Source organism: Nomascus leucogenys, chromosome 13, assembly GCF_006542625.1.
Source record: "Nomascus leucogenys isolate Asia chromosome 13, Asia_NLE_v1, whole genome shotgun sequence".
Classification (NCBI taxonomy): Eukaryota; Metazoa; Chordata; class Mammalia; order Primates; family Hylobatidae; genus Nomascus; species Nomascus leucogenys.
In genome coordinates, this window is record NC_044393.1 from 16369573 (window position 1) to 16383768 (window position 14196).

At 49.6% G+C, this 14196-nt stretch overlaps 1 protein-coding gene across 8 annotated transcripts in view; it reads left to right on the forward strand.

The window, feature by feature from the left end:
- The window catches only part of SULF2 (sulfatase 2), a 130223-nt gene that overhangs the window by 89219 nt on the left and 26808 nt on the right, over positions 1-14196 (forward strand). For all 8 annotated transcript variants that reach the window (XM_030825251.1, XM_030825253.1, XM_030825255.1 and 5 more), the window contains 2 exons: positions 7361-7530; positions 13068-13218. In XM_030825251.1, coding sequence (XP_030681111.1) covers positions 7361-7530; positions 13068-13218 — 321 coding nt within the window. The remainder of the gene's footprint in view (positions 1-7360; positions 7531-13067; positions 13219-14196) is intronic.

Sequence of the window (14196 nt, forward strand, 5' to 3'; positions counted from 1 at the left end):
TACCAGGGGCCTAGGAACAGAGATGTTCTAACAGGGATGTGGGCAGAGGGCGGGGCGGTGAAGTCAGAACTGGCTCAGGTCCAGGGTTCAAATCCTGAGGGTAGCGGTGGGCAGCAGGAGCCCAAGCATCAAGGGAACGGGTGAGCCCGGGGTTTCCAGCCAAGGCAGAGCTCAGGAGCCCTGGGCCCTGGGCCCTAGATCAGGCAGTAAGATGCCTCTGGCAAGGCAGAATGTCACTGCTGGCCTCGGGCAGGCCTTTTTGGGAGGCCCAGGCAGGGAGGAAGCAGCAACCCTTCATAATCCCCCCCCTCAGAAGGCCTCTGAGGACTCTGTCCCAAGTCACTAATCCACAGATGGGCACATGCCACCAAAGGGGTCCAGATGTCAAGGGCAAAAAGAGAGGCAGTGGTGATGAGAAAAGAGTGATACAGGACAAGCGCTAATGGCAGAAGAGGGTTGGAGAAGGGAAGACAGTTGTTAGTGGGAAGGGAAGTGAGAATGACCTAGAGTTGAGTCACGTGAAAAGAGGTTTCCAGGTAGCTGGTAAAAGCGGGCCTGGGTGTTGGGTGGCTCTGCGGGGAGGTGATGGCAGTGCACAGCCAGTCTGGGGGCAACCTGGCAGATTCTGTGAACTTAATGTGCCCCACCCCTTGCCACAGCATGTACACGTCTCTGTCTATCTGGAGAAGCCTCAGTCATAGGCAGGAGACGGCATGACGGAGCAGTTGGTTGTAGCTTTGTTTGTTACTGAAAGAAATCAGCAAAGTCCACCAATACACGAAATAACTAAATGACCATGAAGCATCCCTCCCCTGGAAGATACTGGGCAAAGGATGAGGCCGGTCTGCCTTATGTCCTGAGCCCATCAGGCAGAGTGGGAAAAGCAAGTTCCAGAACTCCTCAGGTCCTTAATCAAATGTCATCTCACTTTAGCCTTCCTGGACCACCTCGTATAAGGGCACCCCCACCACACTCCTTACTGCAACAAATCACCATCTGGCGAATTACACCCTGTGTATATTACTGATTCCTTTGTTAAGTATCTGTCTCTTCTCATAAGAATACAAGCCCCATGAAGGCAGGAATGCTCATTTGTTTTGTTCACTGCTGTATTTGTCAGATAGATAAATGAATATGTACAGTATGATGTGGTTAATAATATAAAAAGATGCATAAAGTGACACTATAATGTACCTAACAAAACACTGGAAAGGTTATTCCCAGTAGGGGACAGAAGAGCCAAGGTTATGGGGGTGGGGGTGGGAGTGGGGAGGCAGTAAGAAGTAATCTAATCAAATGAGACTTCACTGTCCTTTGTACTATTTTAATTTTCACAAAGAAAATGTAGGCATATGGTTCTTGAGAAATAATGACTAACACTCATTTAGACATATCATGTACCAGATACTGTTTGAATCATTTTACACAAATTAACCCATGCATTTCTCATCATAGTCTGTGAGGTATATACTGTTACTATTCCCAACTGTCAGATAAGAAAACTGAGGCCCAGAGAGGCTAAGTAATGTAACCAGGCCACATAGCCTAGTAAGTGATAAAGCAGGATTCGAACCCAGGCCATCTGGCTTCAAAGTCCATGCACTAAACCACAGCCCGTGGGCCTAGACTGGTGGTTTTTGTATGGCCCCTGAGCTAAGAATGGTTTTTATGTTTTTGACTAATTTAAAAAACAATCAAAAGAAGAGCATTTTTCACATGGTATATACAAAAAGGAATGTTGTTCAGCCTTTAAAAAGAAGGAAATCCGGCCAGGCACAGTGGCTCATGCCTGTAATCCCAGCACTTTGGGAGGCCAAACCAGGCGGATCACTTGAGGCCAGGAGTTCGAGACCAGCCTGGCCAACGTGGTGAAACCCCGTCTCTACTAAAAATATAAAAATTAGGTGGACATGGTGGCACATGCCTGTAGTCCAGCTACTTGGGAGGCTGAGGCAGAAGAATTGCTTGAACCCGGGAGGCAGAGACTGTAGTGAGCCGAGGTGGCGCCACTGCCCTCCAGCCTGGCCGACAGAGCGAGACTCTGTCTCAAAATAAAATAATAAAATAAGGAAATCCTATCATATGCAGCAACATGGATGAACCTTGAGAATATTATGCTAAGTGAAATACACCAGACACAGAAGGACAAATGCTGCGTGATTCCACTTACATGAGGCATCTAAATTAGACAATAGCAGCAAAAAGGAGAATGGTGGTTGGCAGGGCCCAGGGGAGGGGGAACTGGGGAGTTCCTGTTCAAGATGTATGAGGTTTCAGTTATGCAAGATGAAACAGTTCCAGAGATCTGCTGTACAACATGGCACTGAGAGTTAACAGTACTCTACTTCACAGATAAAACTTTGTTTAAAAGCTTACAGCTCATGTTTTTTTACCACAATAAAGCTTTTAAGAGTGATTTTCATGACGCGAAAAATACATGAAATTAAAACTGCATCCATACCTAAAACTTTACTGGAGCACGGACATGCCCATTCATTTTCCTGATAGCTCCTTTCAAGCCACAGTGGCAGTAATGAGTAGTTGCAACGGAGACATGGGGCCTGCAGAGTCTAAAATATTTGCTCTCTGGCCCTTTACAGGAATGGTTTGTGCATACTTGCTCTAAACCATTATGTATGCTTCTCATTAATAATTTTATCGGTGGCGGGGGGAGATGGACCTGACCCAAAAATACAAAGGCCTTGGCTCCAGCTCTGGATGCATGGCTTATTTGTTTGGGGACCTCACTTCCTTATCTGTAAAATGGGTATAATGTCCACTTGTCAAAGTTGCTGTGACGATCAGCTGAGCTAAGATATTTGATAACACTAAGAGCCTATGATCATTCATTACGAGTTGTCTGGAGCCCTTGGAGCTGCTGCCACCTATACGCACTGCCTTGGCCTTGGAGGGAAGCCCGGTGCCCACTCGAGGGAAACATGCTTTTGCTTAGGGCTGAGGCTGGCAGTCTCCGCAGACACTAGCTATTCAGTCGGCGAAGCTTGTGGATGCCTGCAGGCAAGCACCTGAGGCTCAGAGGGTGCTTGCCAGAGGGGGCCGGATGCACCTCGGGGTCCCAGCTGTGGCTTCTCAGCCCTGTGGAGCCGTGCAGGCCAGGAGCACCTGGGTAGAGCCTGACTCCTGGGCGCCGGGTTCTGGAAAATGCACCTGGGCCTGCGAGCCTCCAACCGTCTCACCCTCCTGCTCGCAGCTCTGAATTTCAGAGTCCTTCCTCGTGGCTCGCCCTAGGCACCCTGAACACAGTTTGCCCATATCTGAACTCGGCCTTTCCCCCAGCCCAGGCCTTCTCTGTACCCTTCCCCCAACTGCCCAAACCAGAGACCAACAGGGGTGGGGGGTCACCCGCCCCTCCCGCACCCCACGTCCACCCAGTGGCTGTGTCCTGGCTGCCCCTGAGCATCGCTGGATGCTGCCCCCGCCACCCTGGCCCAGGCCCCCTGTTCTCTCCCTCGGATGCCTGGGCGTGACTGAAGCCCTGTGGCTGGAGGGATGGGTGGCTCTTGTTGGCCGGCCTGGCACTAACTGCCCGCCAGTGGAGCAGGGTGGCAGCTTTGGAGGCAGGTGTGTCACGTGGCATTGCGGAGCTAGCAGAGATTGGGGAAGACTTAGCCGAGGAGTGGCCACTGAGGAGGACGGATAAGGAGGGGAGCTCTCAGACATGGAGAAATCTGCCCAGCTACCAAGACAGTCCTGATTCTTAGCTGAATGGTGACAGAGAGCTGGCTGTGCACAGGACACTGTGGCAAGAGCTTCACATCTATTAGTGCTTTAACCTGCCTGTCAGCCTCAAGAGGCAGGTGCCGTAATCACCCCACACACACTTTGAAACATTAGACTGTGGGAGCCCGTGACCCTCCCTCCTGGGTCTCATTCCTCCCCCAGCCTGAGCCCTCCCCTGGAGGTAGCCAATATCCTGGCGCTTCTTTCCACACATACCTTTATTCTTTCATCCCATAGGCAGATATCTCAAACAATGTACGATGCTGTGTTTGTGTCCTTAGACTTTTTATAAATGATATCATATCATACACATCCTTCCACAACCTGCTTTTCTCACCCAATATAACATTGTAAGATTTATCCATGTTTGATCTGTGTTCATCCACGTAGCTCTGTTCTTTTTCACTGCTTTATAATCCCATTGTATATCTTCTCCTAGGAATGGAGGTTAATGGTAGCTTTATTTTTAAAAAAGTTTAACCACATAGTTCTGAGATGAAGTAGTGAAGATGAGTCTGTTATAAAGAGCAATGGTGGCTTCCCACCCCACCCCACTGGCGGGTGGCAGCAACTGTCCACTACTGGCGGTTCCACCTCATTCTCATGCCATTTCCTGACTTGACCCCTTCAGGCCCTGACTGTTGATGTCAGGGTACAGAGCTTTGCACCATTTTTAGATCCATTGTAAGTTACCTTTGTCATTTTAAGAACTTTTCTAATACCTTTAGATCATGTTCCAAAACTATAGCAGCAGCTCTTTGATTTATGTAACATATATTATTTTTATGTAATAAATTCTGTAGAGCCCCCTTATAAAATTTTTACTCCCCAAAATTAATCCATAAATAATATTCAAGGAGCAATATATAAAGAAGCAAGTAACTTTCTCCGCTTCTCTCCTCTTCCCAGTCTTAAATCAGCATTTTGATATCCTTCCAGATTTTTCCTTTATGCTCAAAAATATATGAGGTTAGAGTTTGGTTTCTCCTCTTCACCCTCCCTTCCCTCTGCCCCCACAAACAATAGAGTGTTTCTGGGTTTGACTCTGTTGCTTGCTCTTACCCTTAACCATGTATCTTGGACAACTTTACACATGCCTTTTTAATGTCTGCACAGCATTGCATAGTATGGAAGCAATGCCACAAGGTGTGTTGGCTCATGCCTTAATACCTACACTTTGGGAGGCTGAGGCAGGAGGATTGCTTGAGACCAGGAGTTGAAGATCAGCCTGGGCAACCACTTGCTAGCTGTATCTACTTGGGCTAACCACTGTTAGATACTCAAGACTCTCTTTGTAGAGACCCTGTCTCTACAAAATAAGAATAAAAATGAAAAATTAGCTGGGTGTGGTGGCACATGCCTATAGTCCTAGCTACTCAGAAGGCTGAGGCAGGAGGATCACTTGAGCTGAGGACCTCAGGGTTACACTGAGCTATGATTGTGCCACTGCACTCCAGTCTGAGCGACAGAGCAAGACCTTGTCTCTAATACGTATGTGTGTGTATAATATATATACATGTATACTATTAAACATATATCCTCCTGGTCACTGCAGTGTTTTTGTTTTATAAACAATATTGCAGTGGCCATTCTTGTGCATATGGATATAGTGGATGAGTGTACCTGAAAGAGTGTCTGTAGATGTATGAATACATCATAGTATGTATATATGTTGTATACTTCAGGGTGGAAGCTGTAGCCACCTCTTCACCTTTTTTTCTCAAAAATAATGACTTTTTGAAAGTAATTGTTTTGAGCAGAGCTGCTTCCTAGCAGAGGGTATATTTCAAGAACTCATTACCTTCAAGAAAGATTAGCAGCTAAATATTTACTAAATTCAGGAAGAGTTGTATGGGTGCTGTGGCTCATGCCTGTAATCCCACACTTTGGGAGGTCAAGGTGGGAGGATCACTTGAGCCTGGGAGATGGAGGCTGCAGTGAGCCATGATTTCACCACTGCACTCCAGTCTAGGCAATGGAGCAAGACACTGACCAAAAAAAAAAAAAAAAAAGGTAAGAGTTTAGGCAAACCTCAACTTCTTAGCTGAGCTTTTAAAGCCTCCAGTTCTGGCCATTTACTTTTCCTCCAGCTCTTCTCCCCTCTTGCCCAATATGTAAGTCAGTTCCTTATTTTCCTGGAGACATTAGTGCATCCCCATCCCTTTTTTTTTTGTGCTGCTCTTTATATCATTTCTGCATTTTACCCTCTGACATTTTACCCTCTTTCCAAGGAGCCAGTTGCCATCTGCCCTCTTTTCTATTTTTAGGACACATGGCAAGCACATTCTTGCCTCAGAGCCCTGTTATCTGTGCCTAGAACTCTACCCTGGATCAGTGATTCTCAATCCTGAATACCCATTAGAATCCCCTGGGGAGTTTTTTAAAAGTCTGATACCTGAGTCAAACCGCAGGCCAATCCAACCAGAATCTCTGGGGGTGGGCCCAGGTATCAGTAAGCTCTCCAGGGGATTCTGGCAAAATCCAGTGATATATATCTTCCTACGCCCAGCTCCTTCTCATCATTCAGGTCTCAACTCCAATGTCACCTCCTCAGAGAGGACCTCCCTGACTGCCCCAGCTAAAATATGCCCCTCATCTCAGCTCCCAGTTACTCTTTGTTACATCTCTCTGTTTTGTGATATTTCTTTCATCTGTCACACCTTTTAACTACCTTGGTTCTTTATTTATACATGTGTCTGCTCCTGCCCCAGTGTAGGCACCCCAGGAACTTAGGGATATACCCACCCTGCATGACAGTGTCCCCAGAGTCTTGAAAAAACTTCAGACTTAGGAGCCAAGACTCTGTAGTGCTGGGTCCAACATTTACTAGCTGTGTGCCATTGGGCAATTTACTTAGTTTCTCTGTGCCTTAATTTCCTGTTCTGGAAAATAAGGATTATCATCATACCTACTTTCTATAGTTATGTCAGGATTAAGTGAGCAAATACAGGTAAACACAGAACAGTCCTTGGCACATCGTAAGCACTCAATAGTGTTAGCTATTATTCTTTTAATATCTTTTTTTTTTTTTTTTTTTTTTTTTGAGTCAGAGTCTTGCTTTGTCACCCAGGCTGGAGTGCAATCATGCAGTCTTGGCTCACTGCAGCCTCCACCTCCTGTGTTCAAACGATTCTCCTGCCTCAGCCTTCTGAGTAGCTGGGCTACAGGTGCTCACTACCATGCCTGGCTAATTTTTGCATTTTTGGTAGAGATGGTGTTTCACCGTGTTGGCCAGGCTGGTCTCAAACTGACCTCAGGTGATCCACCCACCTCAGCCTCCCAAAGTGCTGGGATCACAGGTGTGAGCCATCCCACCCAGCCTATTCTTTTAATATCTATCTTGAGTGATATATTGCAATTCCTCCCCTGTTCTCCCTACCCACTTCTCTGCCTTATCTCTAATGAGCTTAGCACCATTTGCATCATTTGTCTGGCATTTCATTTATTTTACTTGCTTATTTCTTGTCTGTCTGCTCCCTAGACTTTCAGCTCCAGAAGGGCAGAAATTGTTTTGTTCACCGTTGTGTCCCCTGTGCCTAGCAGGGTGCCTGGCACGTAGCAGACACCAGTATGAATACCTGGCTCCTCACCTGTTCTCCTGTCTCTCCCCACCCCCCAGGATTACCTCACAGACCTCATCACCAATGACAGCGTGAGCTTCTTCCGCACGTCCAAGAAGATGTACCCGCACAGGCCAGTCCTCATGGTCATCAGCCACGCAGCCCCCCACGGCCCTGAAGATTCAGCCCCGCAATATTCACGCCTCTTCCCAAACGCATCTCAGCACATGTAAGCCTCAGCACTCTGCCTGCCAGAGGCACTGCTTAGCATGAAGAGGGAGGGTCAGGCTTTAGCAACAGTACTGTCACCACCATGACTTCGCTGTGCCTCCTCTCTAATCCTCCTGGTTTAAAGACCCCAAGAACATACTGCTTGTCCATGGTGAAACTGGGATGCAACTCCAGACAGCCTGGCCAACAGACCAAGGCAGGAGAATTTTTAACTTGGGATACACGGCCTTCCACCAAGAGGTCTGTGGATGGAACTGCGTAGAATAGGTTTCCTTTTAATGCCATGTGTATTTTATTTAAGACATCTAAAAACATTATTTTGAGGAGGGGATCTATAGTTTTACCAGACTAGTTATTTGCCACCATTTATTGAGCTGTGGGCTGTGTAGCAGGTGCTGTGCTAAGCCCTAGGCATTGTGTCCAGTCCCTGAATACTCACAATGACCCTCGGTGTACCAGTTATCTATTGCCATGTAACAAATCATCCCAGAATCTAGCAACCTAAAACAACAAACACAAATTATCTCACGGTGTCTGTGAGTCAGGAATCTGGGAGTGGCTCTTCTGAGCTTCTGGCCCAGGGTCTGCTGAGGTTGCAATCAAGGTGTCAGCTGGGGCTGCAGTCACCTGAGGCTTCACTGGGGCTCAGTCCCATGGCTGGGTCTTGCCACAGGAGCCTGTGTCCATAGGGTGTTTGAGTGTCCTCACAACATGATAGCTGGCCTCGCCCACAGCAAATGATCAGAGAGAGTAAGGCCAAGAAGGAGCCACAGTGTCTTTTACAACCTAATCTCGGAAGTGGCACCATCACTCTGCCACATTCTATTGGTCACACAGACCGGTCCTTCTACAATGTGGAGGGTCTACGCAGGGGTGTGAAGGCCAGGAAGTAGAGATTATCAAGGGCCATCTTGGAGGCTGCCTGTCACACTTGGTATTCCCATTTTTACAGATGAAGAAACTGAGGCACAGAGAGGTAAGGTAACTTACCTGAGGTCACCCAGCTCTAAGTGGCAGAGCCAGGATTCAAGTCCAGCCCACACTTCTGCGTCCCATGCCCCTGCCCACCCCTGTAGTACACTATCCAGCTGGCTGGGAAACTTCCTGGAAAGTTCTCCTGCTTCTCTCTGCCTCAGACCACCCCCTGCTTAGCAGTGACTCAGCAGCCCTTACTGTGACATTCTGGGGCTGCAAGGATGGGGCGGTTTGGAATCTGCCTGAATATTCAGGGTGTTTAGCTTCATTACAATCAGAATACATTGCCCTCCTCAAGCCCCTCCTGTAATTACTTTCTGACAGCCCTCGAAGCAGCTCAGAGAGGGTAGAAGGCACTGTTCACCTTCCCATCCCTGTTCACCTTCCCATCCCCTGGTCTCTGGGGAGGAGGCTTTCACAGAAGATGATGAGCTGGGTCCCAGGGGCTGCAGCATTGCTGCTGTGCACATCTGTCTGGCTCCCCGTCCAAACCAAGCCCACTCCTCTCCACCCAAGAAGGCCAGCCTCCCCTAGCAGCAGGCACCCCGCCCCACCCCCACTTAGAATTCATCCCTGCAGGGGGTGGAGGCCACTCAGCCCTATCTAAGGGAGAAGCCGTGGGTGGGGGAAGGGACGCTTTGCTTCAGCAGCATCTCTCAAAGAGGTGCCGGCTTCACCCCATGCAGCAGCGAGCGGCGCCAGAATTTCATGATGAAATTGTTTGACATTGCCTGCTGGTTTATTTTCCCTTTGAAATGAAAATTACAGAAATTGAAAATGAGCACTGTCTGCTCTTATGTGGAGAAGCCCCCTTTGCCTTCTTAGCGGCATGTTTGGAAGGCTCTCTTATCTCTGGGGTATAATCATTTCCGAAAGAAACCAAAAAAGAAAGTTCTGCAGCTAGGATGTTTAATGATGACGTTCAAGAAGGGGTGGAGAGGGGACAGAGCCGGGGCGCACGGTTAGAGCACTGGATCTTTCTGTCAGGGGTCTCGTATCCCATCTCTCCCCTAGAAAGCCGGCACATGCCCTGTCCTGGGGCAGGCCTTGTGGACTCTGGCAAAAGCTGGCAGATGGTGGTACCATCCACCCCACAGACCCCAGGGCCCTGCACCCTCCCCACGCACCCCCACACACACAGTCACATACATACAGACACACACAAAGACATGCAAATGCACACACATAAGCACACAGAGACATACCACACAAGCAGACACACACACAAACACACGCAAGCTTGGGCAACTGAGACTCTGTCTCTACACAAAATTTAAAATTAGCCAGGGGTGGTGGTGCACGCCTGTAGTCCCAGCTACTCGAAAGGCTGAGGGCAGAAGGATCACTTGAGCCCGAGAGGTTGAGGCTGCAGTGAGCTATGATTGCGCCACTGCACTCCAGCCTGAGTGACAGAGTGAGACCCTGTCTCGAAAAAAAAAAAACATATGCACATGCAGACATACAAAAACGCACAGTTACAGACACACAGACATACACACATGCAAACACAGACATAGGCAGAGATACAAAGATACATACAGGCATGCCCACAGACACAGCCCACCAGCTCTCAGAGCTTCCCTTCAAAGGGCGCTGATTGTGGCTTCAAGGGCTTTGGGGCGAAGGATGTTGGGGCTGCTGCTGACGGCCCCAGACACACAGTGGAGGGGCTGAGGACACCACCATCTTCCCGCCATTTCCCCAGCAGAAGGGAAGGGGGATGGTCTTCTTCACGCCCTTTTGTGAACGCACCAGACATTCCTCGGATGCTGGAGGAGGTGAAGTTTTCAGATCTTTGCTGAACAGGCAGCTGGGCCCATGGGAAGATGCCGACATCCTCCCTGGGTTGCCTGGCTTGACACAGGCGACCGGCAAGCCGGTGTCGACCCCAAGCACCACCCAGCTCTGCTGCCTTCTGGCCTCAGTGTCCTCCAAAAGCGCTCTCTCAGAGCCGGGGCTGCAGAAATCATCATCCCCTGAACAAACTCACCCCTCACTGTTCTCGAGGGCCGACATCAGCCTGACTTCTCATGGATTCAGAGATGATTGCTGAAAATTGCATCCTGGAATCCGGGCCCTTGGGCCTGCAGGACCAATTTTCCCACACGCTGCGCTGCTCTGAGAGCGTCTCTGTCCGACTGCTGCCCCCAGCAGCCCCCTTTCAGTTCCTCAGTGGGAGAGATCTGAGAGGGGAGCTGAGCTTGTTCCTGGGAATGTTCTACATGGCAGGTCAGGCCCTGAGACGGCAGAGCCGGCCCACAGGAGAGCCTGGCCATTCCGTAATGAAAGGAAGCATGGGCCCTGATGGATTTAGTGGCGCGAGGCTGCAGATCAGCCAGGGGCTCAGAAAGCCGAGTCCAGGGGAGCCTTGGAGACAGTGACTCACCACCCGCCTTACATAGCAACGGTGTCCACAGCTGCCAAGCTACCCCAGCGGCAGCATCACAATTTCTGCCCCAGACGATTGTGATATTTGAGACACTGCTGAAGTCCCGACATGCCAGGCCACAGGGAGACATGTCTGTGCCCCTCTGACCAGGCTTGTTTTTCCTCCTCTTCTTCACGGGAGCTCCTTGCCCCCAGAACACCCACTGTGAAAAGCGGTGGAAACTCACCCTTTACTTCAGCCTTGACTGGGAAGAGGGGCCAGATTTGCAGGGAACCTGGCCTTCAAGAACCATCAGGGCGAGGAAGCCCATGTTTCGTGAGACCTTAAACAGTGCCTCCTGCCAATGGTGCACCCCACCCAGGAGACTCACTCCCCCATGCTGCGGTTTTCAGTAGCTCAGAGCAAGGGGCCCGCCATAAACTGAGGTGACAAGGAGGTGCTCTTGGTTTTCTCACAATGATTCCTCTGGTTTGGTTTAATCTCCCATTGACTAACCAGGAAACAGAGAGGGTCAGAGACGTTTGGGGACCTGCCCGCTGTCTCACGGAGTGAGTGACAGACCCAGTGTTCCTGACTTCTGCCGTGGAGTCACCCGTGATGACTAATGACAAAGGGACACACCAATGACAACCTCTCCCGAGCAGTTGTCACGCACTGGCCATGGTTAGAAGGGTTCGTTCCCCTTACAGCCTCTCCCTCAATGCTCACAACCATCCTGGGAACTGGCACTGTCTAGATTCTCCTTGGGTAGGAAATGACGGAACTGATGCCTTGGGAGGCGACTCACTGGCTAAAGACAGAACTGTGGCTCAAACCCCAGCAGCTGGTATGGCCAACCACTACCGTGATATCATCATAGATATCTGCGTGGGGTCCCTCCATCCCTCACGTCACAGGTGCTCAGACAGAACTTTGCCCAACACACTCCTGCTGCGAGATTAAGCAGCATGCCAGGTGCAGTGGCTCATGCTTGTAATGCCAAAATTTTGGGAGGCCAAGGTGGGTGGATCACCTGAGGTCAGGAGTTCAAGACCAGCCTGGCCAACATGGCAAAACCCCATCTCTACTAAAACTACAAGAATTAGCCAGGTGTGGTGACACAAGCCTGTAGTCCCAGCTACTGAAGAGGCTGAGGCAGGAAAATCACTTGAACCCAGGAGGCAAAGGCTGCAGTGAGCTGAGATCCCACCACTGCACTCCAGCCTGGACCACAGCAAGACTCCATCTCAAAGAGGCCGGGCGTGGTGGCTCATGCCTGTAATCCCAACACTTTGGGAGGCCAAGGTGGGCAGATCACGAGGTCAGGAGATGGAGACCATCCTGGCTAACACAGTGAAACCCCATTTCTACCAAAAATACAAAAAATTAGCCAGGTGTGGTGGCACACACCTGTAGTCCCAGCTACTCGAGAGGCTGAGGCAGGAGAATCGCTTGAATCGGGAGGTGAAGGTTGCAGTGAGCTGAGATCATGCCCCTGCACTCCAGCCTGAGTGACAGAACGAGACTCCATCTCAAAAAATAAAGAGAATGTGGCATGTCCCAAATGTGCACATTCAGGTTTCTTTCTCACAATTCTGGCCTTACACATATAACTTATTTAATTTTTAAATCAATTTCTATTATTTCAAACTAAAATCTATTGCAAAAGGATATTCTGTGGTCCTACGTTAACCACAATAACTGCCACCTGCCATTCACCAAAGATAGCTGCCATCTACCAAAAATCGGTACAAGGCACACAAAGCAATGCTATGGAATTCGAGTTGGGAACTGGTTCCCGATGAAGGCTCTGAACTTGACTTTCTTCCTTTTTTTTCAAAAGGGAGATGAGCAAAGCCTAGAGAGGTGTTAAACAAACACTAGCACCAAACTGAGACTTTGCCCTGAGAGAGCCGACAAGGGACTGGCTGTCTCACTTTGTCGCTCAAGGTCACTGAATGCTGTGCCTCAGGAGCTTCCCACGTGCACACTTCACACGTGGAGAAACGCTGAAACAGGGTTTCGATAAGCCCCTGCCATGCCACTGTCCCCTTTCCCACCAGGGGAGCACACCTGGCCCTGGGCTGCAGACACAGCACAGGGTGGCTGCTCATCTGGGCGGGTCTGGCGAGGGCAGGGCAGGGTCCAGGCTGTCCCTGGCTTTGACTGATGCGTGTGTCCTTGCCCACCAGCACGCCAAGCTACAACTACGCACCCAACCCGGACAAACACTGGATCATGCGCTACACGGGGCCCATGAAGCCCATCCACATGGAATTCACCAACATGCTCCAGCGGAAGCGCCTGCAGACCCTCATGTCGGTGGACGACTCCATGGAGACGGTAGGTGCCCGCTGCATGCCTCTTGGTGGGCGTGGCTCCGAACCCCCAGCCAGGCCAGGGCCGAAACCTCCTGACCCTTCAGGGTTTTCCTGGAGGAGTGGAAATCAAAGGCAGAACGAAGAGGCCCCATATGCAGGAGCAATCCAGACAAAAGCCTCTTCCTTCATGAAACATATTCTAGATCTGTGCTGCTCAATACGGTAACCATGTATGCTAGTTATATTTTTTCCTGCTATTTACATTTTTAAACACATTTATTGGGATGTAATTCACATACCATACACTTCCCCCAATTAAAGTGTGCAATTCTGTGGTTTTCATATGCCCAGAGTTGTATAACCATCACCACATCCATGTTAGGACATTTTTCTTACCCCAAAGAGAAACCTTAGTCATCGCCCACTAAATCTCCCTCAGCCCCAGCCCCAGACAACTGGTGATCTCTTTCTGTCTCTCTAGATTCGGTGTTCTGCACACTTCCTATAAATGGAATTGTACACGCTGTGGCCTTCTGTGCCCAGCGCCTTTCTTTCACTCAGCGCCACGTGTTCAAGCTTCACCCCTGGTGTCGCATGAATCAGTCCCCCTCATTCCCTGTTATTGCTGAATAATATCCCATTGTATGGGTATTGCCACATTTTATTTAGCCATGGCTATTTAAACTGAATACAGTAACAATATAAAGTCAGTTCTTCCGTCACACAAGCCTCATTTCACGTGCTCAGTAGGTTCGTGTGGCTGGAGGCCACCGTATCGGACAGTGCAGACATTAACACGGCCACCAATGCAGAAAGTTCTGCCACACGGTGCCCTTCCGGATCGCAAGCTCCTGCCACAGGCTGCAGCCCGAGTTTCACTCATTCATTCATTCACCCGACGGCATTATTGAGTGCCCATGTACATGGGATACAGCAGGCAGGGAAGAAAATGACAAAAGTCTCTGCCCTAATGGAGGCAGCATGCCAAGGCAGGGACACA